Source organism: Tachysurus fulvidraco, chromosome 25 (assembly GCF_022655615.1).
Source record: "Tachysurus fulvidraco isolate hzauxx_2018 chromosome 25, HZAU_PFXX_2.0, whole genome shotgun sequence".
Classification (NCBI taxonomy): domain Eukaryota; kingdom Metazoa; phylum Chordata; class Actinopteri; order Siluriformes; family Bagridae; genus Tachysurus; species Tachysurus fulvidraco.
The window spans coordinates 11,036,830-11,051,373 of NC_062542.1; the positions used below are offsets into that span (position 1 = coordinate 11,036,830).

A 14,544-nucleotide genomic window follows, 5' to 3' on the forward strand; every position below is an offset into this window, starting at 1 on the left:
CCCCGTGACCCGAGAAGATCGGATTAGAAAATGAATGAATCAATGAATCAATGAATCAATGTTTGGGATAAATAGTAGTGTAATTTGAAACTTTATAATTTTTATTCTCTTTCTTTGCTTGTGTAAATCTTTGAGGCAATGTCAGTTGTAAAAAGTGTTATACAAATAAATTGATTTAAATTGAATTAAATTAACTGTGTTATTCACCCCTCACATCAATCAGTATTGTGCTCATTGGTCACATTTTGCATTTTTCCCACTCTTTCCCAGTATAATGTAGGACGTTTATTTCTTTCTTTATTTTTTTTAAATGAGAATAGAATACACGTAACTAAAATTTATGACACACCAACATTCTGTTGACAGACTTGTTAGCCATAAGCGTGAATATTGAATACTTAAAAGCATAATACCTATTTTCTTGGTTATAGACATTGATAATATGTGATTACAAGGCATAATATTATTCTCAGGCTTATGCCCATAGTAGGACTGGTGTAGTGAACAGATATACTTTGATATGGAAAACTAGTCTTTGTGCACTTTGTAGAGTGAGATGAAGAATGTATTAGTGCTGTTTCCAAGCGAGATCAAAGGTCTCATTCCAAGGGGAGTCTGCTTTAGCTCTTCCCCTTTGCGATTTCTCAGCCCCTTTCCGCCCCACACCTTCCCATTGTCTTTAATAAAGGATAGCCTCATGATTGCACCAACAGAGAGTCAGGGAAGTCTTGACCATTGGAGATGAATCTCAAGTTTAGTACTACTTTCATAAGTCTGGCTCTATTCTGTGACAGTTAGTTTAATTCATTTTAAGTTAGATTTTGTCATCCATCTTGACAGGATTTCTGGTTTTATGGCCCAAACGGTCCCTGTTTATTGCTGTGTCTCACAGATTTGGAGGTTTACTTTGGAGATTTGGAGGAGATGTACAGTACTTTAATGGTACTATAAGTGGTGAGAAACTTTCTTTGTGCATAACATCAAAATACTGTAGGAGTCAAGTGGCCAGTAGGTAAAGGGACATATAAAATAAATATGAACTTTTTGATTATTTGTTTATATCCTTTTTTGTATAATTAAAGCTCAAAGTTTCAGTGTCAGTGCAGTAAAGGCAGGTTAGAATGAAATACTGTGCAATAGTTTTATTGAGTGACAAGGCAACCCACATGGTTTAAATAAGTGAAATTATCATAGAAAATGAAAGTATTCTTCATATGTTAGCTTTTCATGGGCATATTTTAAAACAAAATGCATTCATTTAAGCTATAAGCATAGTTTAACCATGCATTAATAACTGATGCTTGGTTAACCAACTATCTAAGTTTTTTAAATATGATTTAAATAGGAGTTTCAGTGGGTAATTTAAGACTCATATTTCACACATTTAGGAAGAATTTTCATGTGTATTTAGGTCTGTTTAAAGGTTAACACCTGCTTATTATGACATGATAAGACAGCCAAACACATCTTTATGAAATTCTGTATAACAGGGATGAGTAACACACTCGAAGTGCTATTGTCATTTCCAGGCTTTTTCGCAGATGGCAAATTTAAACTTAATATAAACATCCAGTTTCTCAGAGTATAAACTATTCCATGTGGGCAACACTTATCTATTAAATGAACTATGAAGTGAGCAAGTAAGGTACATGGGAATCCATTAAACCGCATGTTTTGTATACAGTATATATACACATTTAACTACCATAATTCTTGATATATTCTTCTACATGTAGTATTTCCAGCCTCTCCAAGCATTTTTCCATACAAGTAGCCTGCTTGGCTACACTGTAATTAGAAATGATGCTTTACAATTTGGACTGGCACCCCATTTAAGATATATTCTGCCTGGTGCAAAGTGTTGTCAGGAACAGTGAACCCCTCTAAAATGAAGTAGCTACCAGCTAAAAAACGTATTTAATTAGCCACAGATTTGCTTGTTTTCTCCTATTTTACCTCTGTTGAATGCATCTGCCAAACAGTGTGAGTGTTTGTTCTTCAAAACTGCAAATGAGGTTTCGATTGAATGAATGAAGGCAATTGTGTATTGATTCTGACTGCAGAATGTTCCTGAACATTGCTTAGTCTTGGTCTTTTGTGTTCAGTGTTACAGAGTTTTGAAGCCTGCTTGGAGTTTGTTTATTGAGAATGAGTATTTTGGGACTTTATTAGACTTCATTATAAAATTAACTACTAATAAATATCATAATAACAATAATAATAACAATCATAGTACTATTATTATTATTGATATTATTATTATTATTAATAGTAGTAGTAGTAGTAGTAGAATGTCTTATGTTGGCAATTCAATTTGAGGGCCAGACCCACAGAAATCTGTCTACAGGTGCCAAATCCTATCATTCATTTGGACCAGAAAATCTACTCAAGAAGGATATAGTAAAAGCACCAGTGGGAAACAAATTCTTGCTGGACATTTTGGTGCTACAACCAGGAATAAATGACGCTTAATCCTACACAGTGTGGGAATCATTTTTAGATAATGAAAGGCTTGCTAAAAGTGAAGAAACCAAAGCTGATAGTTATAATGCTGAAGATTAGTTGGTTTGCTATGGTGACCATCAATCAATCATTTACTGTTCCCCAAAACTAAGACACCACAGTGACTCTCAAATTGGATCACACCCAGTTACTGTATATACAATGAAAAAATGGATAATGCACTAATTATCACCACACTTTTAGGCTCTCTCTCTTGGAGTTTTGGTTGTTCTTGTTTAGATTCACAATTCTAGAAAGACAATTCTCCATTTCAAGACTCATATCTGAAGGAACCAGTTCTGTATTTTGGATTTAACACTTTGTATCCTGCATTATTACTATACTAAAAAAAAAAGATTCCATATGGATGTTTACGTGCAGCTGTGACTGAGATGTACTGAGATCTGGCTCTTCCTTTGCAGGTGTTTACAGGAAACTCCAATACAGAGAGTGTAGTGCGTCATGATCTTCAGCACAGCATCGTTGCCCGATATCTACGCTTCGTCCCTCTTGGCTGGAGTGAAGAGGGTCAGATAGGTCTGCGGATAGAAATTTATGGCTGTTCATACTGTGAGTTCCACTCCTTCAGCACACATTCCCTGCATTCTCAGTGTGTATTCTCTATTCAGACGTCATTAGCCACAACCCAAATAATGAAGACACTGAGTTGAATAACAATAATATAAAGGCAGCTCTTATCTTGAATAAAATTAAGAACGGTGTAAAGACAAGGTTTTTCATTTGAATCTAATGTTATGTTATGACATTTTATTACATTTTAAATGGAATTTATAAGGTCCTACAGTCAATCATTTAAACCTTAGTTACATCCATAATCTTCAATCTTACTTTTACTTCTGGACCAGCAGTTTACAGAGCTAACGGAGGTCATATTTCAATGTTGTTACAGTTTTATAACATGCCATGAAGGTGCACCTTGCTCACCTTATGGGTGAGTATTACAGAGTACAAGGCCAGTATAAAACCTGCCACCATTTCACAAAAGTGCATCTGAGCCCCAAACACTGTCAGGAAGTGTATTCCAAAGTTTGGGACCTAAAAACGAAAACTCTCTACCACCTTTAGACTTTGATATTCTGGGAACTACCAGAAGTCCTGATTTTTGTGATCTCAAAGAGCATGACGGATTGTAGCATGTTAGAAGACAGGTTAGGTACATGGGAGCTAAACCATTTTCCATAATCAGTTCTAAACTTAAAAGGTAGCCAGCGTAGAGATGATAAAATTCGGGTCAGAAAATATGATCATATTTTCTTGACCTGCTGAAAACTCTGTAAACTGTAGCCTATTTATTAAAGATGCAGGACAACCACCCAGTAACGCATTACAATAGTCCAGTCTGGAGGTCATGAATGCATGAACTAGCTTCTTAGCTTGGCAGTATTTCTAAGTTGGAAGAAGGCTGTTTTTGCAATATGGGCAATATGATTTTCAAAAGTTGCTGTCTAATATAACACCCAGGTCTTTTACTGTCAAGCTAGTATTAACAGTGCATCCCTCTATATGGAAGTTAAATTTAAAAATAGAAAATTTTTATCCACTTGGTTAACCTAGAAAATTTAGATATTCATTTGATTATGATAAGCTATATAACTGGTATCGTCAGCATAACAAATCCCAAACAAATCCCATATGTTTATCTAGCTCTTCATGTCCTATATTTGTAAAACACTGTAGTTTTGTGTGTAGCTGGACATATTGTCGTTGTATGCTACAGACCTCTAATATAGTTTATCTCCACTTTCTCTTGAGGTTGGGTTGCTCTCGTGATGGCATGAATATGACTTTCATACCATGGTGCAGGTATTTTGTCTCTAAACTTTTTTTAATCAGATGGGCTAACAGTGCCTATGCTAATAGTCATTTCATTCAGATCAATTTTAGGGGTATAGGTAGAAGTTGAGACAGATCAGGCAGGTTATTTATAAATCTGTCTTTATTGGTTGGAATAATAGATTTATCAATTCGATGACGTGGTAAGACGTGGTTAAGCAGGCCTGGCCAACCCGTGGCTCCTCTTTGCCCGGTTTCATGCAGCTTCATGTAAATTCATATCGAAGTTTGTATTTGTGTCTTTTTAATGTGCATGTTCGCTTGAGTTCAATATTGTATTTTCATCAAACACACAAAGTTTCCCAGTAGGAGCAAGATAATTTGAGTAAACAATTTGTATCAAGTTTGCTCTCAAAATGGCAGGGGAAGAAAGGGTGATGCCCATCTTCGCGGTAACATAGTAAAAAATGTGGCTCTTGGTCTCTGACTGGTTGGCCACCCCTGGTGTACAGTATGAGGTAATGATCTGTGATGTGTCAAATTGCATTTAAAAGAAGAAGGGACCTCTTTACCTACCTTCAAGCATGCTTGCATAATCAATTCTTTTACCCAGTGACCTAATCTGTCTTTAAACACTGAAGCCCTTTTATGGTGTTCCTGAAAGCACACAAACATTAGTTGGTCAATGGCAGTCAATTCTATAAAGGGACTGTTCACTCATGTCTGTTTCTGCCAGAGATGCTTAGGCAGTATGCCAGTTTGGGTGTATCTGATCCAAAATGCAGCTGCATGACTTGCTTTTAACCCAATTACTTCTCACACACCACCCCACTGCGGTACTTCCTTTACCAGCTTCTGATAGCTGCAAACATCAGATTCAAAACACTGATGCTTGCCTACAAAGCCAAAAATTAACCAGCACCATCTTACCTCAAAGCTTTTGTCACTCCTCACATTGCACCTCACTCCTGCTGATCTACTAGCACTGCTTGACTGCTTACACCATCTTTCAGGGTAAGAGGTAGGTACTGTATACATCAATACTCTTTTCTGTTCTGGCACTGAGGTGGATGAACTTCCCCTAGATGTCTGAAAAGCGGAGTTCAGCAGAGTGCTCTGGATAAGGGCGTCTGCCAAATGTCATAAATGTAAATGCATTTTAAAAACGTATGCCTCTTTCAAATCATTTATCAGCCAAGTACAACATTCATATATTTTGTATCTGTCTCTAGTGATCTTCTCCAGCTTCTTCTGTTTCTCTTTCCCTTGGGGCTGTAAGATTGGTACTGTCTAACGACTGTTGTTCTTTGACTTTCTGGAGTGCGTGGCTAATCTATCCCATGTCCTGTATCTGTATCTTCATCAGCTTTCTCTTTTTCTCTTTCCCTTTGGGCTACATGATATGTATTGTCAAGTGATGTTGTTCTTCGGCCAATGCACCTCCATGTCCTGTATCGGATCTGTGTTTCTATTAACTTCTGACCAGGTATAAACCACAGGAATTGCAAAATACTGTGGAATACATTGCATAACCTATGTATGGTTCTTTGTTAATGAATATATACAACTTGTCTGTCAAGAACAATTTCTTCAGAACAATATTTTAGAGCCTTAATGACTCAACAACTGCCACAGAAATAATTGGCCAAGGCTGTTGAAAGCCTTTTAAAAGTCAGTGAAAGTGATGTAGAGAGGTGAATTCCATTCCAGTTACTGTTTTACCATGAAAGCTCATATCTTGCTATATCCTGTAAGTCCTGTCTGCCAATTTTATCAGATACTTCTAGGCTTCCTGGAAGAGCATAAGTTATAACCCTTCAGTGTGTGATGCATTGATGTGGATGTTTCTCTAATCATGTTGCATGCACTGAGTAGGTGATTAGCCCACCCTGCATTACCATAATGAATAGTTAGGCTACTTGCCATACCTCCATCTGCTGGGTTTGCCTGTTTCTGCCTCCCATGATGAGAACAAGGGTTTGGACTTTGGGCGTATAACTGTTACCAAATTAAATAACTCCGAAATCAAGCTCTGTCAGTGTAACTCAATGTTTAAGTGCTGACACTCTTATCATGTTTGACTGCTCTGTACAGTTCTGTGATTGTTTTCTCTCTGTCTTTCACATGGTCTTTCTCTCTGCCACCCTCTCTGCTCTGTTTCTCCCTCTCTCTCTCTCCCTCTCTTCACGATTGAGAGCACTTCACATGAATGTCTTTGCAAAATCAACACCAACATTTTTAAATCCAATCATATAATTTATAATGTCTCTTTTCAGCTTTTTGGGGACCGTAGTTGAAGAGCAAGGCTAATTTGCGGTTTAAAAATCAAAAACAATGTTTATATTTTGAGCTTTTATTGCAGTGATAGAAACATAATTAATGAAATGGATTATTGACTGCTGGTATACGGTATACCTCAGAGTATTATAAAAGTTTCAATTATAGATGCTTTGAACTGGGTAAGGCAGCAGTAGAGTGTTTTGCTTCTCACTGCCTGCAGTTAATCTGTGAATCCTAGGTCTATTTTCACCTCAGCTTCAGCTTCCCGCAGTGCAATTCACCTAAAGCAAGTGAGATACTGTACTAAGCCATGTATGAGAAACGTATCCAACTTCCTTTTATGCCTATTTTTTTTTTCTTTCTGTCCATGTCTGTCTCTGGTGCTGTAGGGGCTGATGTGATTCACTTTGATGGTGAAGGTGTAATCTCCTACCGATTCAAGATGAAGAAGATGAAGATCCTGAAGGATGTGATAGCACTGAAATTTAAGACGGGTGAAAGTGATGGGGTGATCTTGCATGGCGAGGGTCAACAGGGTGATTACATCACATTAGAGCTAAGGAAAGGAAAACTGTTGCTTCAGATTAACCTTGGTACGATTCATCACCCAACATCACTACCCATGTATAAAAACTGCAACTCATTGAGCGATCACATCAGTGTGGTTGTGGTTGTGATGAGACCATTTTAGTACTACTCATATTAGTTTACTTCACTCATGTCAGTACAACTGACATTTTTTTTGTAAGAGCAATATTCATCATGAATCATGATGTTTGCTAACTAATGTTTTCTAATCCTGAGGCCTGTATGTGGTGCTACACCATAGGGCATCGGAATTTTTTGACTAGAATCCAGATTGCAAAATAGTAACTTTTATGCACAGAAATCAGTGTAATAAGCAAACGAGGTTTTTTATTACTTCCAAACCTTCAAAATCTGTTATCTATAACGGTCTATGTTACATCTGTTATGATGTCAGAAGATTTACGCTGTTGCTGACGGCCCGCACATATTTTACTCACCATGATAAGAACAATAAAAGAAATATTTCAATAGTAATATTTTTATCAAAAAAAGGAAGAAATACGAATCAAATACGTGAGAATATACACTTATAATCTACAGTCCAATTAATGTAACATCTGATCAACCAATCATGTGACAGCAGGGCATTGCAAAAAAAAAAAACATTCAGATTCTTTCCAACAAGGCGTTTTCCAAGTACGACTCTCACACTGTGGTATTTTTTGTTTTTTATACAATTCTGTGTTTTTTATACTCTAGTACTCTGAAGACTACTGTGTGTAAAACCCCCAAGAGATCATCAGATTCTGAAATATTTAAAGCCAGTCTGGTATCGACAGCCAAACAGTACCACAGTTAAAGTCATACTTTTCTTCATTGTAATGTTTGATCTGAATGTTATCTGATGCTCTTGTCCTCTATCCGCATGATTTTATGCATTGCGCTGCTGCACATGACTGACTGATTTGAAAACTACATGAATATGTTGTTGTAAAAATGTTCCTATTAAAGTGGATAGTAAGTGTAGTTACATAAAGAATATTTGACCAGTAATCTAGGTTGGACCCTCATAGAGACTCTGTTTATATGTAAAAGTGTATATACTTGTAGATTTTATAAAGTAAATGCTACATATTGCTGTTTTTTGTGAAAGGCAGGCAGCAACCAGTATGGTTCCATCCTGGGCCACACGTCAGTGAGTAGCGGCAGCTTGCTGGATGATCATCACTGGCACTCGGTTGTGATCGAGCGCTACCGGAGAAATGTCAACTTTACCCTGGATCAGCACACTCAGCACTTTCGTACCAATGGCGAGTTCGACCATCTCGACCTTGACTATGAGGCAAGAGCTTCTCATTAGTGTAAATAAATGAGCAAATCAGGAAACACAGGAACAAAACCAAAAACTAAATAATTCCTTGTACTGTAACTGTCTGCCAGTTCTTAATTTCCCACAGTTTCTAATAGTGATATGTGCTGTAACCAATCAGAAATAAGCATGACGGATGTACTATCTTTCCCGTTCTAAGTTATGTTTGATGTTTTTTCTGAATTTGCTGTTGCATTTTTGGTTTGTTAATGTGTTTTGCACATTATCCACTTGAGGAAGAGTGCAAAACATAGCCTTATAAGCCTTTTGCATATGGTTAGTCTCCAACAGATGCTGCAGGGATTTGTATCCGCTTCTTAGCATGTTGTTAATCCACATTAGGAATGTGTGGCAGTATGTTAATGTTCTGTCTAATAATATGTATGGAAAATGTATTTGAAACATGAAAGAAAGTGATTCCTGATCAAGGAAATTCATAATACCTCACACTTTCTAAAAAGATAAATAGACACTGACCTGAATTAATTCACATGGAAATGAATTTGGGTGACACAGTGCCTCACAGATCCTGGGTTTCTGAGCTCATGTTAATATTTCTTTAGAGTTGCATGTTCTGACTATCCAGAATTTCCTCTGAGTTCTCCATTTCCACCCACTTTACAAAAACACACAGCTAATTGGACTGAGTTCTTTAAATTGCCCCTAGGTATACAACATTGGTGTGGCAGCCCATTTGAGATATAGTCTCACCGTATGTTCTGGGATAGGCACTGGCATAGGCATTGGGATAGGCACTGGGAAAGGCACTGGGAAAGGCACTGGGAAAGGCACTGGTTCTACTGTCACCCTGACCATGATTAAAAAAAAAAGGTTACTGGTCAATACATTCATCCAAAATGACTATAGATATTTAGAAATTGACAGCATTTGGCAGATAACATTATCCAGAGCAACTTACGTTTATTTTATATATTTAACTGAGCAATTGAAGGTTAGGGGCCTTGCTCAGTGGCCCTGGGGTGGCAACTTGGAGTTGAACTCCCAACCTTCCAAGCAGTAGGCTAAGCACTTAGCTACCACTTCCCCCACTGGCTGGTCACAAACTGAAAGGCCAGAGGGACAAAGATGGCCCTGAGGACTAAGATAATTAGCTCTATGCAGGACTGGATTCATTCAACTTACACATATATAATTTACAAATGACACCATATCTGTTTTGTGAAAAAAACTTGTTTTTATGTGCAGCTGAATTTTGGAGGAATGCCCTACTCAGGCAAGCCTAACTCAGGAAGTAAGAGAAATTTCATCGGCTGCATGGAGAGCATCATCTACAACGGAGAAAATATCACTGACCTGGCCAGAAGAAAGAAACTGGATACCTCTAGCTTTGTGAGTCACATTTTGTTTCCTTTGTTATAGACAACTTCTAATCATGTGAGATTTAACCTTTATATACACATGGAGGAATAATGTTACAGTTAGACAGGTGAGATATATTACATCATATTATAAGCTTGTAGAAGATTTATATTCAATGGAAAAAGATTTCCCTGTTTTTCATTTCTTTATTGTGAGACATAATTTTGACAAAGCATGACTAAAGCATTTACCAGAGATAAGTACTTTAAATTTTTTAATGAACAAATCTACTGCTGTGAAAGTGACAGTGTTCCTCATGGCTGTCTCAACATGAGAAATCAACCTGACAAACCTGTTTTAAAATCAGTCTGACTCATTACTCATGTTTGTAAAAAGTAAGTGCATTAAAATTCCTCCTGCCAACATGTATTAATAAATTGCATAGAAAGAGCTGAATACACCATTCCATTCTGTCAGAACAAAATAAATACGAGAGTCAGAAAAGCCACGAGAGTTGTGATTAAAGACTATTTTGTCCACAGTAAAAAAAAACAGTTTGTATTTATTACTTATGTCATTTTTGGGAGGAACGGAGTAAAATATCTAGTTTTAGGTCATCTGTTCCACACGAGAGATCCCGTAGTGCATGGAACTTATAGGGCCATTTCACAGTTTGATTTTCTTTCTAGTTGTTCTGAACATTAGGGTCTTGCCTCCTTTTTACTGAATTGCAATGTTGTGCTTGTTAAATATGCATTAAATTGCTGCATTTGAGAAATACAACTTAAAAGTGGTTAATTATATTTTGATTAAAAAGTTTTATACTACACTGCAAAAATATATAAAATATAGGCATGAAAAAGTATTTTCAACAGAGTGCCTTTTTCCACTCAGGTGAATATATCAATAGCCATGTTCTACTTGATCAGCAATTTGCCTTGAGCTGCCTTTATTTCATTTCTTCCACGTTAAATAAGGCTTGACAGAAACTACTTGTTTGTAATACAAACAATATTAGAAATATCTGACTTTACACACTTAGGAAAAATGTTTGATTGATTGTCCACTGCAAGACAAGTGAAGTCAAAACAGAGAGTTTCTGGTCATTTGGAAATTTGAATCATTCATATGTTACACACTATAAATCTTCCACTTTAAAGAGCATCACTTGCTGAAAAATATGTGTAACCACCTCAGAAACACCTTCTTCTTCTCCGTTCTTGTCATCTTCTTGCAATACCTCTGCACAACATCTTCCCTTTGGTCACAGCACGCAACATTGAGGTAACCATGGACAATCAACTGTCCGTTTCCACGCATGTTATTAATGACACGCTCATATTGGTTTCTTCTCTACAACATAAGGATTTGGCCATTTTTGCCCACACAGGCGGCCCAGGTACTTGTTTAGTCTCTTTTCAAGTCAAGACTGGACTACTGCAGCTCACTGCTGGCAGGTCTACCTAAGAATGCAATTTTTCCTCTGCAAATGATCCAAAATGTTCTCATGTACCACCCCACTGCTGCACTTTCTCCACTCGCTTCCACTCGATAAGAGCTTCCAGCTCTTATCACTTCTCACACTGCACCTTGCTCCCTCAGATCTACCAGTACTTCCTGACTGGTCCCACTGGTCTCAAGGTAAGAGGTAGGTACACAGCAAGACTCTTTTCTGTTCTGGCACCGAGGTAAAGGAATGAACCTCCCCTAGATGTCCGAATAGGATATCTTCAAGAAACGGGTGAAGACCGACCTTTTCCCGAAACACTTGATGTAGCACTTTTTCCCTTGTTTGTTATTGGTATTTTAAAAAAATATAAACCTGAACAGTTTTAGGCTGATGCTATCCTAAGTCTGTAACCTAGTGAACTAGTGTTAATGTATTCATTGATAAAGACTTAAAAGCACCTTTGTACGTACGCCAAATATGGTAAATATAAATTTAAATCTTTTTCTTCTTCTTCTTCTTCTTCTTCTTCTTCTTCTTCTTCTTCTTATTATTATTATTATTATTATTATTATTATTATTATTATTATTTGTCATGGTTATGCAAGAATTGGTGCTGAACTGTATTACCCATCAACCCCGCCATATCACCTGGCCATGCAACATGGCACACTGATCGCTCACCCCTGTTTGCTGTTGCTCCTAATTTGCACCCCTATTTAAGATCTAGTTTCTGTGTGTTTCTTTGTCAAGCGGTTGTTGTTGTGATGTTGATGTGTGTATGTGCCACAGTATCTCTTGTAGTCTGTATGATGTTTGCTTTGTGACCACATTTGATGTTTTGCTTCATGTTTGCAAGTGTTTGTTGTTTTGTTAAAACTTCACTAAACGTGACAAAGAAAGTGTACTGAACTTTTGTATATACTGTATCTAGCAAAAAAATGTATACTATGGTCAACTCCTCAAATACCCTCAGTCAATATGTGGATAAGTCAAGCCATCACTCTTTTACCTCTGGAAAAACTAACTTATGATCTGCATCAAAGATCGGATGCTTTTTGGCAAATTTGGTTTTCTTTGTGGAACTTTCTGGAAGATGTCCATTGACTGATATATATTTAATTTGATATGCCCTATTGCATTATTATTTCTATTATTTTTATTATTATTATATTATTATGTCCTATTATTATAATGTTTTTGCACTTTGTATATCTATGAACATGAATATCCAAAGATTGTAAGGTGATATGGCCTACTGTATGTGGCTGCATATGCTGCTATGAGATACCGGTACCACTGTGTTGTGTTAATGTTAAAGTAAAATAAAAAGTTAAAAAAAATTTAAAACACTTCCCTAAACCAACTTTATATACACACACTATACAGCAAATTTAAATGTTCCAGCAAGCTTGTTAATATTAGTATAAATAACAGGTATAAATATAAAATAATGATTATTACACTGAGTAAATAAATTAGGTATGAATTATATACAAATCAGGAAACTAGTAAATAAAAATAATTTCTCCTCTCCTCTCATGGCATACGGACTGTGGGCTAAATATTACAACTGAGACTGTAATAAAATGTTTCTAATTTTCTGCCCCAATTGTAGCGCAACCTGACATTTTTCTGCGTGGACTCTCACACCTTCCCAGTTTTCTTCAATGCCACAAGTTTCCTGCAGTTACCGGGCAGAAGGGAACACAACATGGTGTCCGTAAGCTTCCAGTTTCGCACTTGGAATGCTAACGGCCTGCTCCTGTTCAGCACACTGGCTGATGGCAAGTTGGAGCTTGTGTTGAAAGATGGCAAAGTCATGGTGCACATCAGTGTCCTCCAGCTAAAAAGCTCACAGGTTGACCTGGCATCAGGTACGGAGGTTTTGTACTTGACTATGTTTCTTCTGGGAGCTCATGCGCTAATGTTTTATTTAGCATATTTGTTTAGTTTTCTTAAAAATGTGCTTATCGTCACATTACTTGGACTAGTTAATCCCCAAAGACATCCTCGATTCTTCATAGGACATTCTGATCTTGTGGTATAAATACTTAACTTATTAACTGTCTTAAATAGCAATAGTGTGTGCATAGTATAGCCAAAGAGAAAAGTTTAAGCAAACTGGAAAATTTTGACTTTTTTTTTTTGGAGAAACAAAATTGCATTGTTTTCTTTCTACCAGACTAAAGGTCAGAAACACAGTGACCTTAACTTGGGTCCTTGATGTTCTCTGAGCAATTACTATGATTGTTACAGACACATTAAAATACAGGATAACAGCACTGGGGCTTATAGAAATGTATAAAAGTCCCTATTAATAGAGCAAATTTCAATATAATTAAACAATGTAATTTGTAGAACGCAACTTTATAGAAATAGAAATTTCATTTGGATCTGATTAGTTATGTTGTCATGTATGATTTAAATTTTGCTGACTGTTTTGCCACCTATTAATTAACGTCTATGCTGTTGTATTTTTACATGCATATAGTTTGTACTTTTGGAAATCCAGAAACAGGAAACCAGAATCTCTGTATATTAAGAGCAGGTTTATTCATTTTGAGGATTGATGGGTAGTCTGTTTTATTGGACTGCAAAAAGATTTTTATGAAAGCTAATTAAAATTATGAATAATGTCACCCTTTATAGATGGTAATTAGATAACACCAATACTTGGCCAGTTCCACTGCAAAGAATAGATGCAATACGAATACAAAACATTGCTGCTGTAAATATAACGTCGGATTTTTAGCTTCAAACAAAAAGATTAGTATTTTGGTACATTTACTGTATTGTGTTTTATTAATAGTGTAATGGATTCATAATCTTTTAGAAGATTCTAGAAGAACTTGAAACCAGTTAATTTCTTGTTGAAAAACTAAGCTTTCCAGGATGGATGGATGGCTGGATGGATGGCTGGATGGATGGATGGATGGATGGATGGATGGATGGATGGATGGATGGATGGATGGATGGATGGATGGCTGCATGGCTGGACACCCTTGAGATTATAATTAGTAATTGTGAGTTAATTACATTAAGGTGGTTTTCATAGATATCTGAAACTTTGTAAAAATAAGGTTGCAATTTTTTTTTACTTTTTTTTGGTCATAACATTAGTCACACTTTTATACTACTGAAAAATCAGCACTGACAAATTTAGTTAACATTATAACAAATAAGACATTAGCTATGAGCTAAAACTAAAAAATAAATAGAGTTGAATATAAATCCATGGTACAGGCTTTCCTATAGTGTGCATCGTCATTGTTTTAAATTCTGTTTCATCTAGCAAAAATAC

The 14,544-nt window shown here is 36.5% G+C and overlaps 1 protein-coding gene across 1 annotated transcript in view; it reads left to right on the forward strand.

Annotated features, from left to right (window-relative positions):
- LOC113657805 (contactin-associated protein-like 2) overlaps positions 1-14,544 on the forward strand; it is a 214,651-nt gene that overhangs the window by 93,555 nt on the left and 106,552 nt on the right. Inside the window, exons 4-8 of the mRNA XM_027169891.2 lie at positions 2,925-3,072; positions 6,966-7,169; positions 8,262-8,446; positions 9,680-9,823; positions 12,859-13,117. Of these exons, the coding sequence (XP_027025692.2) occupies positions 2,925-3,072; positions 6,966-7,169; positions 8,262-8,446; positions 9,680-9,823; positions 12,859-13,117 (940 nt within the window). The remainder of the gene's footprint in view (positions 1-2,924; positions 3,073-6,965; positions 7,170-8,261; positions 8,447-9,679; positions 9,824-12,858; positions 13,118-14,544) is intronic.